This window comes from Aspergillus luchuensis, chromosome 5 (genome assembly GCF_016861625.1).
Source record: "Aspergillus luchuensis IFO 4308 DNA, chromosome 5, nearly complete sequence".
Taxonomy (NCBI): domain Eukaryota; kingdom Fungi; phylum Ascomycota; class Eurotiomycetes; order Eurotiales; family Aspergillaceae; genus Aspergillus; species Aspergillus luchuensis.
In genome coordinates, this window is record NC_054853.1 from 5,469,405 (window position 1) to 5,488,801 (window position 19,397).

At 38.1% G+C, this 19,397-nt stretch overlaps 6 protein-coding genes across 6 annotated transcripts; 3 read left to right on the forward strand and 3 right to left on the reverse strand.

Annotated features, from left to right (window-relative positions):
• Positions 1-580: 580 nt before the first annotated feature.
• On the reverse strand, positions 581-1,448 carry RPL31 (60S ribosomal protein eL31; the record flags this gene model as incomplete). The annotated part of the gene is made up of 3 exons (XM_041691759.1): positions 581-787; positions 856-930; positions 1,359-1,448. The coding sequence occupies 3 exons, from the start codon at positions 1,446-1,448 to the stop codon at positions 581-583; spliced, it is 372 nt and encodes a 123-aa protein (XP_041545212.1).
• A 470-nt stretch (positions 1,449-1,918) lies between these two features.
• AKAW2_51792A (carbon-nitrogen hydrolase family protein) lies at positions 1,919-2,891 on the reverse strand (the record flags this gene model as incomplete). Its single annotated transcript, XM_041691760.1, has 2 exons — positions 1,919-2,745; positions 2,837-2,891. 2 exons carry the CDS (start codon positions 2,889-2,891, stop codon positions 1,919-1,921), a joined length of 882 nt encoding a protein of 293 aa, XP_041545213.1.
• A 1,696-nt stretch (positions 2,892-4,587) lies between these two features.
• Positions 4,588-5,751, forward strand: AKAW2_51793S (uncharacterized protein; the record flags this gene model as incomplete). Its single annotated transcript, XM_041691761.1, has 2 exons — positions 4,588-5,280; positions 5,530-5,751. The coding sequence occupies 2 exons, from the start codon at positions 4,588-4,590 to the stop codon at positions 5,749-5,751; spliced, it is 915 nt and encodes a 304-aa protein (XP_041545214.1).
• Positions 5,752-6,044: 293 nt separating this feature from the next.
• AKAW2_51794A (uncharacterized protein) lies at positions 6,045-7,202 on the reverse strand (the record flags this gene model as incomplete). Its single annotated transcript, XM_041691762.1, has 1 exon — positions 6,045-7,202. The coding sequence occupies one exon, from the start codon at positions 7,200-7,202 to the stop codon at positions 6,045-6,047; it is 1,158 nt and encodes a 385-aa protein (XP_041545215.1).
• Positions 7,203-14,780: 7,578 nt separating this feature from the next.
• Positions 14,781-17,606, forward strand: AKAW2_51795S (DUF3435 domain-containing protein; the record flags this gene model as incomplete). The annotated part of the gene is made up of 5 exons (XM_041691763.1): positions 14,781-15,349; positions 15,410-15,683; positions 15,741-16,063; positions 16,122-16,498; positions 16,573-17,606. 5 exons carry the CDS (start codon positions 14,781-14,783, stop codon positions 17,604-17,606), a joined length of 2,577 nt encoding a protein of 858 aa, XP_041545216.1.
• Positions 17,607-18,214: 608 nt separating this feature from the next.
• AKAW2_51796S (uncharacterized protein) lies at positions 18,215-19,330 on the forward strand (the record flags this gene model as incomplete). The annotated part of the gene is made up of 1 exon (XM_041691764.1): positions 18,215-19,330. One exon carries the CDS (start codon positions 18,215-18,217, stop codon positions 19,328-19,330), a length of 1,116 nt encoding a protein of 371 aa, XP_041545217.1.
• Between the last annotated feature and the right edge of the window lie 67 nt (positions 19,331-19,397).

The following is a 19,397-nucleotide window of genomic DNA, read 5'->3' on the forward strand; positions in this document are numbered from 1 at the left end:
TTGCGAAATGGTATTGTGCTTCTGAAGTTCGATATTGCCCATTGTTCCATGTTCATACTTTTCTCTAAGAATTCTAATGAAATTTTTTTTCACATCTGGAATTCTTTTTTCTGTAGTGTATCATTATTGGTGGGTGGGAAAATTTGTGACCCGTAAAACTGCCATGGACTGATACTACGGCATAAGGTATGGTATGGTATGTATGTGCCCCACTACCACCACGAACAGTAGTACTACCATGCGCAGGAAAAAAATGAAGACATGGTAGCTGATAGCCCAGTCCTTCCACCAAGACTCCAATCTACTACTACTACTACTACTACTACGATAACACTGTCGATCAATCACCCTACGTACTTCTACTACTGATATAGTACTAAAGAAAAATGGAAGGAGATTTTGGAATTTTTTTATTGATCTCTTCCAAAAAGCCGAACCCCGTCCCGTTGCATCATCCATCATGAAATAAAAAAAAAGGAGAGAACCCGTCAAGCTCGCAAAGAATCAGGGCTTCCATTTTTTTTAATAGGGGGAATAAGATACATGATGTTTGTTTTTATTTAATCAATGAAGAGTAAATTTACTCCTCATCGACAACGGCGGTGTGAAGACCCTTGACATCCTTGACGTTGACAGCCTGGACGTAGGAGTAGAGCTTCTCCTTGGCGCCCTCCTCGTCGTTACGCTTGCGGGAGATGCGGACACGGAGACGGTAGGGGACGCCCTTGACACCAGCTTCCCAGACCTTCTTGTTGAGCTGGGGGTCGACACGGACGTCGGTGGTGCCCTGTTCAATGAGAGTATGCGTTAGGTGGTGATTTGTATTGTATTTGGGTATTGGAGGGGAGAACTAACCATAGCACGGGTAGCGAAGGCGCGGATCTCCTTGATAGCACGAGGAGCACGCTTCTTGAAGGAAACACCGTGCATCTATACCCAAAAAAAGAACGAATATTAGTCTTCCGCCCGAATGCCATCTGGTAGATGTGATTTTGGAAATTTTTGCTTTGCGAAAATGCGGCCATAGAGGTGGACTTCATCAAACTAATTCTTCTTTTTATGGGTTTTTCTTCTTCTTTTTCCTCAACAATCTGGTTCCTGATTGTTCCTCCACACATGTAATTTTTCAGACAGGTGCGGTGGGCTCTCTCGCCCTAAACCTCTCCTTCTTCACTCGTATTCCTCGAGTTCGGGAGTGGTAGAGGTGGGAGGAGGAAACGAGGATTCGGACTCCCGCTTGTCTTTTTTGTTCTCCGTCCAATTGCCTCCATGTTTTCGAGGTTCCGCGGAAATCGCTCGCAGGTAGAGTCGAATTGTGATGAATCTCAAGTGCAGGTGTTTGGCTGTGTTCAACGTACTCTCTTGTGCATGTTGATGGTGTACTCGCGGGTGACAACGTCGGCGATGGCCGAGCGAGTCTTCTTGCCGGTCTTGACGGGGGCGGACATTTCTGTGGTTGAGGAAATAATGTTAGGATGGGAGTGATTCTCGCGGAGAGAATAAGATATTCAAGCAAATCTGCGGAGAGATCTCACTCACTGAATGAGGGACAGAAGTGTCGGCTGTCGTGGGCTGCAGTGGTCGTCGACTGTCAAGGATGAGGAGATTTCGAGATGGTGTTTTTTCGCAGTGCTGGTGGGTTTTCCAGTGCGGCTCGCTTATCGCCTGTGCACACTCTGATTCGCCCATTTCACCAGCACGTGAGTACCTTCCCGCAGCTAACTATGTTATTGCCTGAGGCAACAATCATTCCCGCTTCAGGCTTTCTTACTTGCTCTCTCCTACTCTTACTATTGACTAGTTATCGCGTTTTTCCAGGATGACGGTCGCGGACTAGGTTCATTAAGTCGTTCAGTTATACTCTAGGCTATGACTGGCTTGCAGCTTATATTCATCGCACTTAATGCGAGGTGCAGGGCTATTTGTTATCGGCACTCACGTCCGAGTACAAATCGAATCGCCGCTGCGTGTAGATGGGAATACCCTTCCTCGTGTTCTGGATAGTCTCGTTATCCAGGTCCGCATAGATGATATCTTCCTTCTCCTCCGTCTCGGCCAGCACATTCGCGCTCGGATCCACAACCAAGCTGTGACCGTAGGCGTGGTACGAAGCGCTCATGTCTCGAGCGGGACTGCACAAGGCCACATACACCTGGTTATCAACGGCTCGAGCACGAGCCAACAGCGACCAGTGCAGCGGACCGGTGGTGGTGTTGAAAGCGCCCGGGTAGACGAGCATGAAGGCGCCTTTCCGAGCCGCAATCATGCCGGCCTCTGGGAAGCGAATATCGTAACAGATGGCCAGTCCAATCTTACCATAGTCCGGCAGATCTACCACGGTCAACTGGTTACCCGGGGACAGGACCTCGCTCTCCTTAAAGGTGATCTTGCCGGGGATGTCGATATCGAAGAGATGAGTCTTGCGGTGGGTTCCAATCAAGGCACCGGTGGGGGAGAACACCAGCGAGGTGTTGTAGTACTTTTTCGTGGTCGGCTCAAGTTCCGGAATGCTACCACCCACCAGGTAGGCCTTGGCTTCTGCGGCGATGGACGAAAGCGCATGGTAGGAGGGGGACTGTTCTTGGGTGGGTGGGGAAGGAAGCAATGTCTCGGCGTACTTGGGAAAGTATTGGGTACCGTAGGGGGAGTTGAAACATTCCGGAAGGACGATGAGAGAGGCACCAGCTTTGGCGGCTTCAAGAACCTTGGAGCGAGCATGCGCAAGGTTTACTGTCTTGTCGGCGCCTAAAGATCATCAACTCTCAGCATTAAATCCGGGCCAGCTTGGGAGCGAGCGAGGGAGGCGGGGACGGAGTGAGATAGCAATCGTACGCACCTGCGGCCAGTTGGACTAGAGCCAGCTTCAATGGTTTCTTGAGAAGAGAGGCCATGACTGTGATTGTAAGATTACAGTGATTAGCGATAAAAGTGTCTAAATTGGGTGAGTGAAGGGAGGGCGAGGCGATAGAGTCGAGAGAGAAAGAAGTTGGCTGAGTTGAAGCCATGCGGGGAAGCCAGTCGGAGTCGCTCCTTCCCAGCCAACCTTGTTACTACTCCGTACTCCCTCCTCCGTCTCCCTACTACTACTCTCCATCCAACCAACCCCAAAACTTCATCTCGTCCACAACTTCTCGCAACTTATTCTGTTGCTACAATAACTCTAACGTATGCTTATGCTTTCCTTCGTCAACTATTCTCTATGCGTCCTCACTTGCGCAGTTATACTACCAATATGAGGGAGCACGCGCGTCGTGACCTAAATCGCCTACGGAGAAAACTTCCCGGATTAAGTTAAGAATGCTGGCTTATCCGCATTCTGCAACCACCAGCCTTACTAAATCAGGACAGGCGGGGGGCGCCCAGAGTTTCCTCCAGCAGCTTTCCATAGAAAATGCCGGCAAGGCAACCTCGAGGCGACGTCACCGGGACCAGAACACAGCTATACATTGGCTTCGGGTGGGATAGTGATCGATGCAACACACTCACTATAATACCATATAATATAGACAGTCATGACCCCTCGGCCTTGTACGACCTTCTCGACTCTCTCGCTGAACCCCGAGGAGAAGGCCTGAACCTCCCAGTAGAGGAGTGCTATTGATTGGCGATGCCTGTTACACAAGCAATAGCAAAAGAATGCTACCGTTCTCCCGGGACCCGTCCCTGTCTGAGATTTTAACAGCACTCAGCCAATCATGTGGGGAATGAGTTTCAGAGCCGACACAGTGGCAAAATGTTATCGTACACTTAGGGCCCAGAGCTAGATCTATTGTGCCAAGCTCTTATCACAAGCTTATTCTGAAAAATGTCGACTACTTTGGATCGGTGTGTGGGTAGCCCTCCTACACCATGTAACTTTAGCCCACACACGCCTCTGGGCCCGAGCTAGCGGTGCTGCATGGGGACCCAAAGTGTGCACGGAGGTCCAGTTAATTGAATTAAGGGGACATCTATATCTCGAATCACATCGCGTTGACTGTGTGACAAAATCCTCCTAGAACGTTGCTTCACCTAGTCTGGTCAAGCCGTTTCGGGAAATCTTGGCACCATCACGATGAATAGTAGGTCATTAGAGAAATGCTATAAATTGAGAGACTTGTGTTTAATCCCAGTCACGTTTATGCCCCAGCTTCGAATTCGTCTTGAGATTTTTCTGGTCTCCACCGAGGCCTCCAGTTTCAAGTATAACGAACATTCCTGCCTACATCTTCTTTTTGAATCTATCGCTCCCTAGGCACAATGCCTTCCCATACACACACCGCCGTCTTGGCTCTGGCACTATCGAGTGCTTCGCTATTTGTCTCCCCGGTTGGAGCTCACCCTGTTGAATTACAGGCTAGGACTGCCGCAACTGTACGTTTACCCTTACGATATATATTGGTGTGTATATTGTGCTGGCTAGTATACAGGAAGAGCAGTCCGTTGGGCTTTTGGCCCTTGGAGGCGGTTACCCTCAAAAGAGAGATGTTGAAGCCACTAATCAGGTTTACGGCGGAGGCTCCGATGATGACGACGATGGCTCCGGCAGTTCTGATGGCAATGATGGAGACCCCGGTGTGACTGGTAGCCTCGGCATCACCGGATCAGATGGAGTTACTGGTACTGGGAGCAATGATGGCTCTGGAAATGATGGATGTGGAAGCAATGGGTGTAATAATAACAGCTCTGGCAACAACGGCTCTGGAAGCAACAATGGCTCTGGGGGCAGCAATGGCTCCGGAAGCAACAACGGTTCTGGAGGCAGTAATGGTTCTGGAAGCAATGGCTCTGGAGGCAACAATGATTCTGGAGGCAGCAATGGTTCTGGAAGCAACAACGGCTCTGGAGACAACAACGGCTCTGGAAGCAACGGCTCTGGAACGAATAATGGTTCTGGAAACGATGGTTCTGGGAACAACAACGGTTCAGGGAGCAATGGCTCTGGGGGCAACAACGATTCTGGAGGTAACAACGATTCTGGAGGCAGCAATGGTTCTGGAAATAATAATGGTTCTGGGAACAACAACGGCTCTGGAAGCAACGGCTCTGGAAGCAACGGCTCTGGAAGCAACGGCTCTGGAAGCAACGGCTCTGGAAGCAACGGCTCTGGAAGCAACGGCTCTGGAACCAATAATGGTTCTGGAAACAATAATGGTTCTGGAAGCAACAATGGCTCTGGAGGCAGCAATGGTTCTGGGGGCAGCAATGGTTCTGGGGGTAGCAATGGTTCTGGGGGGAGCAATGGTTCTGGGGGCAGCAATGGTTCTGGAGGCAGTGGAAGCAGCGGCAGCAACAATAACGGTAAGAACACCGGCGCTAACAACACTGGCTCAGGCACAAGCCTGGTCATCACGATCACCCCAACAGAGGATGAAAGCAGCGGCAGTGGTGGTACAGGCACAAGCTCAACGTCCAGCATCTCGCTAGCAATTTCTAGCAACGGGGTGTCGGGCTATGCCAGTACCAGCCTCAACCGCTAGCCCCAGCTATGATAACTCATCCCACACCGACATAACTATGAATGATAGCTAAGAGATATTCCTCCTTCAGATAGCAAGAGCTCTTCTTCTTCTTCGAACGGTAAGGAGCCCAACGAAATTGATACCGACAGTAGCAGCGGCGACAACAATGGAAGTACCAACACGGGCAGCGGCTCCAGCATCTACATCAACGAAACAGGCAGCAACAACAACAGCTCCACTCCAAGCAAAGACGATGACAAGGATGATGACAAGGATAAAGATGATGATAGCAAAAGTTCAGACCCTGTGAGCTCGTTGCTCTCGAGTGTTTCGGGCTTGCTGGGTGGGCTTCTCAGGCGCTAGGCGATGCTTAACAGTCCATTGTTATGTCGATTGTTGCAGAAGAGTAAGTGGTGGTGGTGGTGGTAATACTAATATAAGGACAAGAGGGATAGATATTGTTGCTACCTGGATTTGATTTCGTTACTGGTTACTGATTTGGTTCTTTGATTCGATTAAAGTTAGAGATTCTGCTTATTTACTCATTACTTATTTACTTACCTGCCTACGCGCCTAATAATATATCGCTTTCCTCATCACTCTCTAGAGTAACGATCCAATCCACTTCGGATATCCAAAATAGCTCATAAGCGCTCTCGCGCAGACTCGCATATCTTCCTTCCTATCCGCCAAATCAAACCCCCTACTATAATCCTTGAAGACATTCAACCCCTGCCTCTGATCCTCAGGAACCCGATCCCAAAGCTCTACTGTCCTCTCCTCGGAGAAATTGAAAGACATCCCATAAAGCACAAAAAGCCTCGCGATATAATGCAACCGCGGAGAATGCCAATCCACATCCAGCCAAGTCATCCTCAACCGCCAGGGCAATTTCCGCACCGCCATCCCATCGTCCCAGAGCTCTTTGAACGCGTACCGGCCGCGTTCACCGCAGACGGCGTGCACAATGCCAACACTCCCGTAGGCGAGGTGAAACAGCGTCCGATCCACGACCACGTCCACGGGCACTTCGTCCGCTGTGACTTCCGTATCGGGATGCTTGGCGCGTGTCGCGGCGTGGAACCGGATTGAGGGGGTGAGCGATACCATTGTTGCTAGGGTGGTTAGTGGTGTTGATAAGGGTACGCTGTAGCCTCGGTAAGGGAAGTTCTGGGCCGGGCCGAAGATGGATGGTCGGATTATGAGGAGTTTGTTGGGGAAGGCATCATGGGTATGGTTTGGGCTTTGATCATGGTTCTGGTTGAAGGCTTGAAGGAGAACCCGTTCCGAGAGGTGCTTGGCGTAGGCGTAGGGCCAGGGGAAATCGCTTGACCGGGACTCGTATTCCGTTGTTGTGCCTCGGGATTGGAGCTCTTCGTAGGTTGTTGCTGTGGAGATGGATGGGGATGATGATGATGGATGAAGCGGGTATAGTGTTTCTCGGACCGAGATGTCGACGGCGGCCCGGGAGGAGGCTTCCGCGTAGAGATGACTGTTCGCGAAGGCAGAGGAAATGTACACGAGGCGGTGGAGGTGGGGGCAGGATAGCGCGAAGTGGGCAAGCCGTTCGGTAGCGCCGATGATGCTTTGGGATAGTTTGTGGAGCGGGTCCACGAGGTTGATGGATGAGGCGGCGTGGATGATGATCTCGGTGGTTGTTTTGAGGAGTGTAAGCGAGGTTGGGGGAAGGGCTAGATTTGGCTCTTGAATGTCGCCGTCCAGATAGGTGATCAGGTCCGACGAGATTAGCGTCTCGGACATGGGCTTGGGGAGGATCTTTTGCCATTTTTGTACGGCCCGACTGTTTGGAAAAGAGATGGAGATCAGCACAGGGATTCATTTACACGTTACTGGGGCTGTGTGTGGTAGAGTTTACTGCTTGCCTCCCCGGCAGAGGAGATATATACATTTTGGGCGAGCCTGCGAGACCAGCCGCAGGACTAATGCGGTGCCCAAGAAGCCCGTGCCTCCGGTGACGAAGATGGTTTTCTGCGAAAAGAACTCCCACATGGTGTCATTCTGTGCTTGAGACTGGACACCGTATTTGCTGTATTACCTGAGAGCCATATCTTCAATTCCGGGGCATTGTTGGGGTATATTGTACAAGCAGTTCGGGCAGCGCCTCCGGCGCTGCCTTTTACTAATCAACCATGAAACCTAGAACCCGCCAGTTGACGTTAGTACTTTGATAAAACATAGACAATAAATAGTAGTAGGGTCAGTACTTACCTTTCTATATTTACTTATTTAATATAAATATAATCTTTCTATAGTCACCATTTCAAATACTACATATAATAAATAATAAATATAAAAAATATGTAGATAATACCCACATAATATATCTTACCTGTATAATAACTAATTCCTTAAGTACCTGAGTTCCTTGTATAGTATATATATATTTAATCAGCTAATTATAACATGATTAATCAAATTCTGGCCTATTAGATGAATTTTACTAATACTTTTTCTTATAATTTTAAATATTATATAACTGGTAATAGTACAAATTATTTTTCTTTAATTTATTCTTCTTCTTATATATAGATTTATATTATTTATCTGTATAATTCAGGTCTGGTAGACTAGAGACAGTAGTAAAGAAAACAAGAATTCAGAATATTTTAGTTATAGTATTTAATATTATAATTATATTAGTAAAGATTGAAATAAAGTTAAAAAAACTTATTAATAAGAAAAAGCTTGCTAGTCTCACTGGCTTGTAAACTAGTAAATATATTACTAAAAAGCTTATTAAGTTTAATTCTTTTAGAAAGAAAGAGTTATAATAATTAATAACTAAATATTCTAGATTTCTAGTTTTTATTAAAAGTAGCAGGAGCTGCTATAATATCTATAATAGAATCTTATATCTGAAAGATATAAAAGAAATTACAGAAAAATATATATATAATATAATAATTTTTTTAAGAATAGAATTTAATAAAATAACCAGATATCTAAAAAATATAATTAGTTCAGGAAACCTGCTACTTCTTTTAATAAATAATATTTAAAATAATACAGATAATATAAAATATAGTATAATTTTTTTTATTATTTTAACACCTGGTATAAGCAGTTATTTGAAGAATAAATATATAAATATCCTGGGAATTAATATATTTATTCTGAACTATACCAATAACGCAGATTTTAAGATTAGATATTAAAAATAAAATATTAAAATAATTATTATTCTAGAAATTACCAGGAAAAGGAGCCATAAAATCTATAAAAATAAAGAATTTAGAAAAACTATTTATCTTTTTATTAATAATCAGATAACTATTAACATTAATAGCCTGATCTGATTTAAAAGATATACTAAACTTATTATAATAATATATAATATATTATATCTTCTTAGAAATAATAAGAATATCTAATTAATTTTATTCTAGATTATTATAAAAGACAGTAAAATAAAAAAAAGAACAGGTACTAGTAATTAATAGTAATATCTATAAAATTATTATTATAATATATTTATAATGAGTCGTGTCTGTAAATATAATAAAAATAAAAAATAAATAATAAAATAAAATAAAATATAAAATAATTAAGTAATTAGTTAAAGGAAAAAAATATAGAAATATATATATATTAAAATAATAATAATAAATATATAAAATTATAGCCGTGTTAAATAAATTTATTATTAAATCTTAATATAGAAAGATATCTAAGCTATAGTAAGTCTTAAAATAAAATATAATTATATAATCTCTATAATAAAAATATAAATAAAAGTAATATAAAATATTATAAAAATAGTGAAATTTAATAGCTCTGTATACAAGATCAGAAGAATATCTAAATATATTAATAATTATTTTAAAAAATATTAAGAACCTTACTGTAAATAATATTATTAATTAATTTATTCTTATTTTAATTATCAAAAAGAACAGTAATATTAGATATATCTGTAGTCTATGATAGAGTAATATAAAACTGGCTATAAAAAAATATCTAGTTCTATAAATCTAGATTAATATAAGTAAATAACTAATTCTATAATTTATTAATTATTATAGTATATATTAGATATATAAAAAATTAATATTATATTAAAGTAAACAGCAGAGCAGTATTTATTATTAATAATTTATAATAATAGATAAGCTAATAAGAATTTTTTTAAAAAAAATTACTGATTCTGATCTCAAGAATATACTTAATAAAATATTTAATTATATATTTTATACTATTACAGAGATTATTTAGAGAATTAATATTATATATAATCATGATTAGAGTACTATATTTTAAATATAAATAAATTAAAAATAGACTACTAAAACAAATATTATTCAGAAATTTTATAATAATCTTATCTGAATAGGCCCATATCTCTTCTATATTTATAATATAAAAATCATATAAATAAAGAATATGGATAGTACCAGGTATACAGTCAAGTAATATATTATTTAATTTATAAATATTCTTATTATAATATATCAGAATAATATATCTATTAAAGAACCCAGGATAATCAGGAGCATGGTATAATAATATTAAAGAATAAATATAATTAATAAAAAATATTAGTTTTATCTTACAGGACTTGATTACAGTAGAAAAAGATATTTAACTATAATAAAAATTATTATAAGCTATACATTATAACCAGAATAATAGATTATAATTATCAGTATTAAATATAATATTAAACTATTAATTCTGGTGTAAGATAAAATATTTTAAATATAATTATATTACTGTTTTTTAAAGACAGGCATTAACAGTTTATATTTAATTTAATTATAGAATAATTAATAAAATCTGTTAAAAATCTTTATCAAAAATAACTAATATTTTTTTAAAAGACTGTTTACTACCAGGTAAATCCACTTAAATATTCTATAAATTATGATTAATAATATTAAAATATTCTTAATATGTTATTAGAGTCTTATTCTAAATAATCAAAGATATAGTATAAAGTAATTTAATAAAATAAATATTTTATTTAATATTTCCTAGGGCATCTGACTGCGGGTTAAATAAAAAATAAAAATATTTATAAATAATATAACTACTTGAAAGAAATAAAGAAATAATACTAATTAAAATAATATATATTATAATCTTATTTTCAGCACATAGAAATATATAAAAAATATAATATAAAAAGATCTTGCCAGTACTACCAGACCTGTATAAAAAAAATAAATATTATAATATATTATAAATATTAATATTTTTATTATAATATAATTATAAGTATAGTACTACTTAACATTAAGCTTACTAAACATATTAATAACTAAATTATACTATTAATTATATAAGTAATTTAGCTTCTCTTTAATTAAAGAATTATCAACTACTGAACCCCAGTTATTTATAAAAAAAAGAAAATTAAAATCTTTAAATAACTTATTATTAATATAAAATTTAATAATAATCAGAAAAAGATTATAATCCAGATAAGAATCTTCCAGAACAGGATTATAAGAAAGCTCTTTCTTATAGATTTTCTTTAATAAATATTTATATAAATATTTTTTATAAATATTCTAAATAAATAGAGCATTATCTAGATCATTATATAATATTATAATAATAAATATATAATATAGTTTTTAACCTGTGTGTAAAGTAACTATCTTATAAAAATAATATAATTATTTATTATTATATTAAAAAATATTTCAGGCATAACAGATATTATAAAAGATATAATAAATAATATAAGAAATATAATAATCAGTATTCTTATATTTTTTTTATTAATATATATCTTATAATTATTTATAGAAATCTCTTCTGGAGCCAATCAGACAGTCTATAAATTCTTATATAATTTTAAGCTTTTTACCACTGTAAGTTGATAATAAAGATAAAAAGACTTACTATAAATAAAAGATATTAAATAAAGATAATTAAATTAAACTTTTTTTTATAAATACTTCTTCTAGAATTTCTTATTCTAGATAAGATGCAATGGTACTTCTTAATATATAAAATCTAATTTAAAAAAATATAAACAGCAGTAATTAAAAAATTTAAAAAAAAATATCTATAACTTAATTAACTCTGCAGCTTTATTAAGAATAATTAATAAATTATATTTAATAATATATTTATCTTTATAATATATAACTAAAGCTATAACTAAGAATATTATTAAAAAGACAGAAAACTCTAAGAAATACTATATAATCTTAAAAAAGTCTATAAAATAACTATTCAAATACTAATAGATTTTATTAATTTTAAATTCTATAATTCCACAGTCAGGGCCCTTATATATATATTTATATATATATTTAATAATTTTAATAGAACTGTAGACTTTAATATTAATATGAATTTTATACTTCCAGATTAAATAATAATTATATAGTATAACAGACTTATTTCTAATGATTAAAAATTTATTTTTTTAAATTAGATATTTAACTTTGACAGCACAGCTGGGATAATAATAATATATAAAATAATTATTAGAAATAAAGATAGTCTTTTTAATAAAATTATATAAAAAATCTTTAATATAAATAGGCTTGGCATTCCTGATCTTTATATATAAAATAAAAAAATTATAATTACTATAAAATAAATAAATTAAATAATATATTATAATATTAAAAAATTTATATTTAATATCATTACTATTCTTATTTAAGAATTTAATAAAAATAACTTTATTAATTAAATCAGTAGTATTGAGGTCGTAACTCTTCTTTAATTAAAGAAGAATATGGGAATAAGATATTTTATATTTTTAATATTTAATAATATATATATTAGTAATATAAGGATCAAAGATTCTATCTAATTTAATAATATTATTAAATAAAGCCTATAGCTTAAGATAGAATATATAAATAATTAAATCAAGATAATTATATTATATTTATATAGAAATATCATGACAGTTATAAATAAGATTATCAGTAATCTTATTCCAGTAAAAATTATAAATAAAAATAATAAATAAATAAGATTATTAAAATAATATATAATTACTATAGAATCCTGATAATATTATTATATATAATATATACTTTCCTTAACTATAGAAGATAAGATAAAATAATAATTAATATTAGCAGAATTAATATTATTTGAAAAGACTTATAAAACATTAGTATATATATCTATATAAATTATATATTAATTAAAATAAAAAAATTCCATATACTTCAGATCATAGGATAAAAAAATATTAATTATCTATTACTAAAATAGCATGCTACTATAATAAAGTATATTAAAATTATTTTTATATATATATAACAGTTATTAATAATATATTATCAGGATTATATTATCTTATTAATAAACCTGACTATCCTTAATCAAGCTAGTTAGATAAATATAACAGTAAAAACTATAATTATTAATAGTATAAAAAAAATATAGTATAAAGATATATATAATATATATTTTAAATAAATATAAGACAGATAACAAGGATAGCTGTTAATAAATATAAATTTAAAAAAATCTTTATTTAAAAATACTCTTATCTAGATCCAGATCAGGAATATAATTAGAATTAATTAAAGAAAAAAAAGATATATTATTATCAAGAATAATAGTTAGATTAAGCTCTAATAATAAAAAAATTATAATTCTATATATAAGAATTTTATATAAATATAATTAAATATTATAATAACTAGTTAATATATATTCATTTAAAATATCAGGAATAAAAGCAGTAATTTTAGAAGTTATAGAAAGAAGATTATAAGAATAACTAATAAATTAATTTAATATTAAATAAAACTGCATAGATCAGTATTCAAGATTATTTATATATATATATATATATATATATAATTTATCTATAATATATCTGTGGTATTATAGAAAGAAATAAAATATATAAAAATTAAAAGAGAATCTTATAAACACAGAAGAAAAAATAATAAAATAAATTATAAAAATAAAATATAATATTAAACTTATATAATACTACAGGATATTTCTTAAGAAGAAACTTATATAAAAAATATATATTAATAACAGCATGATAATCAAGAAAATAAAGTTAAATATAAAAAAAACTGGCCAGATAAAAAATCTTATATATAATAAATAATTTTTTATAATTAAAAAATATAGAAATTCTTATATAATTACAGGTAAGAATCCTGTCAATAACTAATAGAAATATATACTAATAAATTATTTAATAATTAAATATATTTTTAAAATAACTTTATCTAAGCTGTATTAGTACTCAACTAATAATAAAATTACTAAAAAGAATAAAATATTAAATAAGAAAATAAGAAACTAGTCTTACAGTATTACTTCTAAAAAAATTAATTAAAGAAAGATAAATAAATTTTAAAATACTAGAAGAAAGTATTATAATATAAATATATAATATTTATAGTATTTAAATCTAATAACTGCTATTAAGCAGCAGATAAATAATAAATATAAAATATAATAATATTAGAATTAATAAAATAATAATCAGATTAATAGACTGTTTTTAAATAAATATAATAATAATTATTTAAGATATATAACTTTCTTCTCTTTTTATAAGATTAATATTATTTAGCTCATTATTAAGTAAAAATAAGAGTAAAATATATTATTAATAAATAGACTAATTTAAATAAAGATTTTAAAAAGATATCAGAATACTAATCAGCAGGATTAAAAATACTTATATATACTAAAACTGTAGTAATATTATCAGTACTTTAAATAAATAAATTAAAAATCAAAGTAGACTGCACAGGTTATATATTTAAAGAAATTAATAAAAAAATTATTAATATATAATAAATCTAATATTTAATATAATATTAAGAGACAGGGATAGCAGTAATATAATATATATAAAACTAAAACTAATTCTGAAATATAAACTTATTACTATCTTAGAATTTCAGTTTGGGCTAGAGCTGCCTTTTTCGGCCGCAAATGACGCCAAAAACGGCTGCTCTAGCCCATCCGCTGACTTAACTGCCGTGCGCATAACGACTCCATCTCGGCCACGCACCGGGTTCCTGGCACATGACAGGCACCAGTACTGCCAACTGAGCTTCCACAGCAAGACTCCTGGCGCTTTATTGAACAAATCACAGCAATGCTCCGTTTCACCTTTCAAAGTCAGCCTCTGAGGAAGCCGAAAATGGCTCCCTTCAGAGTGAAGCGTCCCCCTCCCTGAAGCAGTCACCTTTTCTCTTATAAATAACACTCCTCCCCCCTCCCCTTCTCCCCGTCTATATTCCTCAGCCATCTCATCTTTCCATATTATCTGCCTGCCGTCATCGCTACCTATCTTACGATCCTATCCCCTCCTGGTCTCTCTTTTCAATAGACCGGTCGCTCGTCTCCTTTCCTTGAACCATGGCTCGCCGCCCACGACATCACAGCAGCAACGACGACGACGACGGAACCGCTAGCAATGCGTCTTTCCGCCTAGACTCGGACGACGCCGCAAGTGTGGGTTTCCAGACGGACATCACAGATGTCACAGACTCCGACATGCCTCTACCCACTCGCCACAGAGGCAAGGGTCGACCCCGTCAGAACCGCTCTATGCAGAAGTCTTCGGGAAGGAAGTCTCATGAGAATAATAAAGGATCTCCATCTCCAAGCCGTGCAAATACGGACTCAGACTGCAGCTCTATAGAAGGTGGCATGGTTGTTGGCGCCAGCCATGCTCGTCGCCCAGAGAAAAGGTGTTTCCAGGAGAAACGTCAAAAACCGGCTGCGTTGGCAGACGTCGCAAAACGAGACGAGCATTCAGGCACCAGCTCCAGTGATGATAGTTGCGGTGATAGTGACTCTGCCAGTGACTCTGACACGGACCCCGATATTGATTCGGATACCGAGGTATCGTCAGACAGTGATGATGACGGTTATGCAGAGGGCACCAGAAAGAACATTACACGGATGGAAGACCGATGGGAACGGTATGCCGAATTTCCGTACAGTTACACAGAAGCATCAGGTACAGGCTAATAAATGATCAGGTATTGCCGAAAGAGAGAGAAGAAGTACAGGGCGTTAGCGCGACCGGACTGCAAGTGGGCTGATCCAGCGACTGCACTTCGCGATGCTGGGCAAAAGGAGTTGACTCTGTTCGTCCGTTGGTGCCTGGGACTGCGGCTGGGCAAAAATGGTCGGAAGCTCAAGGGTATCAAGAAATTCAAGGCACTGGATACGGACTGGAAATCGTTTCTCCGACACTATGAAAAGCTCACGGAAGAGCCAATGGACGATGCGCTCGGTCGGCGAATGAGGAAGGTTGGGCTGAGAACTTGCCTCTCTTTGAAATGGTTTGCTAACCATCTTTGGCCCCAGAGTATTCGAAAAGTTGCAAGGAAGCATGGTTTAGATACAGATGAGAAAGAAAAGACTCCGATGTTTATCGAAGATGTGGTGCCCCTGCAGGAGACAACCCTGCGCACCATGGAGAAACGTTTCGATCTTGGTCTTCAGCGCATGCAGCAATGTCTCTACCCTTTAATGGCCTGCTTTACGGTGAATCGGATCAATGCGATGCGTCGTCTTCAGTACCAGCATCTACAGTGTTCGATCCAACGGGATCCTCATGGTGGACCCCCCCGAATCCTTCTGGAGATCAAGTATAAATTTGCCAAGAAATACATGGGTGTGACGCAAGCGTATGTAGCTTTCTGCTTCTTTCCGCACTAGAAATCCCGTTACTGACTGGCCTATCAGAAACACCTTCCCCCTCCCCGAGATTATCTATGATCCATCATTGATGCTGAGCCCTCATACGTTCCTTCTTGGGATTCTCTTTCATGATAATGCATTTCGGGCTCCAGGAATAAAGTCCATGGGGGACCTCCGACGCCTGTGGGTGGAAGATGGCCGCCAGCAGATGGAGGTCCCATTAAAACGGGACAAGGCTAAACACTACGTATTCTGCAAAGTCAAGAGCGTCCGCGGCAAGATTCAGATATATCGCGAGCAGCCCATCCCCTCAAGTACCCTATCTCGACAGCTCAAGGTCTTCGGCGAGATCGCCGGCTTTAAGTGGTCGTTGTTCACGCATCGGTTCCGGTACGGTGGGGGCACTATTCTGAATGAAAGCGGTAAGTTGTGGAATATGTCACCTTGCCCGTCCTTCCGTCATATAATACTGATTCAAAGCCATTGGGTTTTCTAGGTCTTGTCAGTGATGCCCAACAGAACTTGATCATGAAGCACGCTGATATCCGAACATTCCTGAACCATTACCTTCCTCGGCGCATCGGCACTGATATGCAGGCGTTGATGAGAGGACTCAAGCCAGATTCAGACATGATGAGAGCTGTCACCCGGATGGGACGATGGATTGACCGACGTCGGCCCCGAGAGCTTACTGATGCGCAGAAGGCCACGGTAGAGCACGATCCAGAGCTGCAGAAAGCCATTCGTAAGCGGGATGCGTTCTCCAAAAAACTTCAGCGCAGTCAGAAAAAGAGTGACCGGAAGCTCGATAAGCTTGACAAGCTGAAACGGGATGTCACGAATACGCGGAATCGACTCTTGTATGCGCTCCGCCAACGTGTGCGAGAGGAATTTGACGAGGAGCAGGCGGTCCTTGATATTGAGCGGCAACTGGCGGGCACTGCGATTCTAGACGAAGAGGCGAAGGAGCAGCTCCAAACTGAAGAGCAACTCCTTCCTCAGCAGATTCACCTGCTAGGTAAACTCATGACTTGGCCCACCTCCTTGTCGGTGGAAATCGAGTGGCAGCGGCGAAATGAGGCTACCGAAGCCGTTCGACTCTATTGTGATGTTCTGGAAGGTGGCCCGCGACGAGGTCGACGGCCGAAGCGGATTGTTCCGATTCAAGACACCCGGATGCCTAGCCCCCCCAGAGAAATTATGGCGCCGGCCCAACCCCCTCTTCTTGCCCCGTCGCCCTCACGGCATGAAATCGTCTTGCAGGAGGCTGGCGAAGACATCCGAACTGCCGCGAAGCCCCGAGCATGCTTTCAATGCTATGGAAACCCCGCGGGATTTGACAATCGGCGTCTTATGCAGTACTCCCGCCACAAAGGTCTGTTGCGACACTTCCGAGCCGTGCATCTCGACGATCGTTACTGTAACTACTGCAACGAGTCGGTGGACAACGAGATGTATTGGCGAAGGCACACCGTAGACAAGCATCGCTTGAATGTCAGATACCTTGGGGACTATCCTTGTGATCTCTGAGTATGTTATGGATAATTCTCACGGGTGTATAATCTGTGAAAGGTCTCTTATTTCTCTTGATGCTCTTTATGACCGTTGCAGACAGACTTTTCGACATGACTACTGAAAGGTTCGGCCAAGCGTTTATCTCAGGTTTATTAAATTAGAAATACCACTCTTGCCACAATTGGTGTACAATGGTGAAGCTATGGTGTTGGGTCTTTCTGAGCATCTTTGATTCGAAAGAACTCTGTGTAGGGGATAGACACTGTCTCCGTCCATGAGGTTTCTTATAGTCAAAATATGATATTTAATGCAATGAATGAAGACACATAAGAAAATCTCTCTAGAATTCTGAACAAGATGGACTCCATGCACAATAGATGTTTGACTCATGGAGCTACAATCGTTAATGATGTATGTTGCCACCAGCGGCTACACCATGCTTTTCTGTAGTTCCTGGTGCCTTGATTGGCTGCCAGCCTACTACTAGTACTGTCTATAATTAGTACCAGGGCCATAAGTCCGACAACCTGGGTCAAATGCGTTCTTAAATACCGAGAAATCACCCGGACTCCGGCTACGCAGGCCATGATTCTTGCGCTGCTGAATTACCCGATCAATCCATTATGGCTGGGCTTTACGACCTACCTCTCAAGATCTTGACAATGATCTTCCAAATTCTACCTTTTTCAGCAATTCTATCAACTTGCCTCGTTTCTCGATATCTTCATGCTGCTTCGCTACCCTTCCTTGTTTCTTCATTCCACGTGGAGTGCAAGACATTGCGGTTTCAGAGAAGATTACAGTCATTCCTGGAAACTATCATCAGAAATAATGCCGGGCAATACGTGAAGTCAGTCTCTTTTGACAGAATTGAGGAAATTCTGCCTCGGGAGTTTATATATCTACATAAATTCCTGCCCCAGCTATCACCACAGCTACCCAATATACGGCAGCTTGCAATTTCTGGGGATTTCTATTTCTTGTCCATGCTGAGTGATTTCCCATTCCAACATCTAGAAGAGCTTCACTGTGTAGAGAGTGGACCTGCAATATGGCGAATTATCCATCTTCTTCCGCGGCTATCTCTGTTGTCATTAAGAAAACATTATTGCAATACACTGCAGTTACCTGCAACCAATCTTCCGATCAAACGAATTTTGCTGGACGAATGCAATCTTGATACAGAATCTTTATGCATGATAATCAGAAGCTGCAAGTATCTAGTGAGCTTGCAGTATCATCATCCTCTATCATGTCCAATCTTTGGGACATCTATCCCTCTCAACTCACGAAACATACATACGGCACTTCTTATTCACAAGCAAAGCCTGAAGGAACTTATTGTTGAAGACTGTGAGAATAATGTTGCTCAAAATGAGACTCCTAAGTATGGATCCTTCGAAGACTTTCCCGCTCTCAACAAACTAGGAGTTGAGTGCAATGCCCTTGATACACAACTTCCTTTACCCCCATCAGTGCGTTCAGTAGTCATCAGACGTTGTGATTCTGCCATAGCACCAGATATAATATCCTATTTAGGCAGGCATCCAACAGTGGAACTAATCCAGTTCAACTACATGGATGGGGGCATCGGTCGTTTTATTCAACACCAACAGGATCTGGGAATAATACGGAAGGACATCCAGGTTGAACCTGTCAATCACGACCGGACTCCTTCCGAATACGTGTATCATACGCGAAGGCGATCTTGGCAGTCACGGAATATCAGCTCGGACTGATATACTACTAAAGACTCATTATCAGTCATCCTCCTGTCTGTTGCGGTATCACTCCTACCTGTCTGAG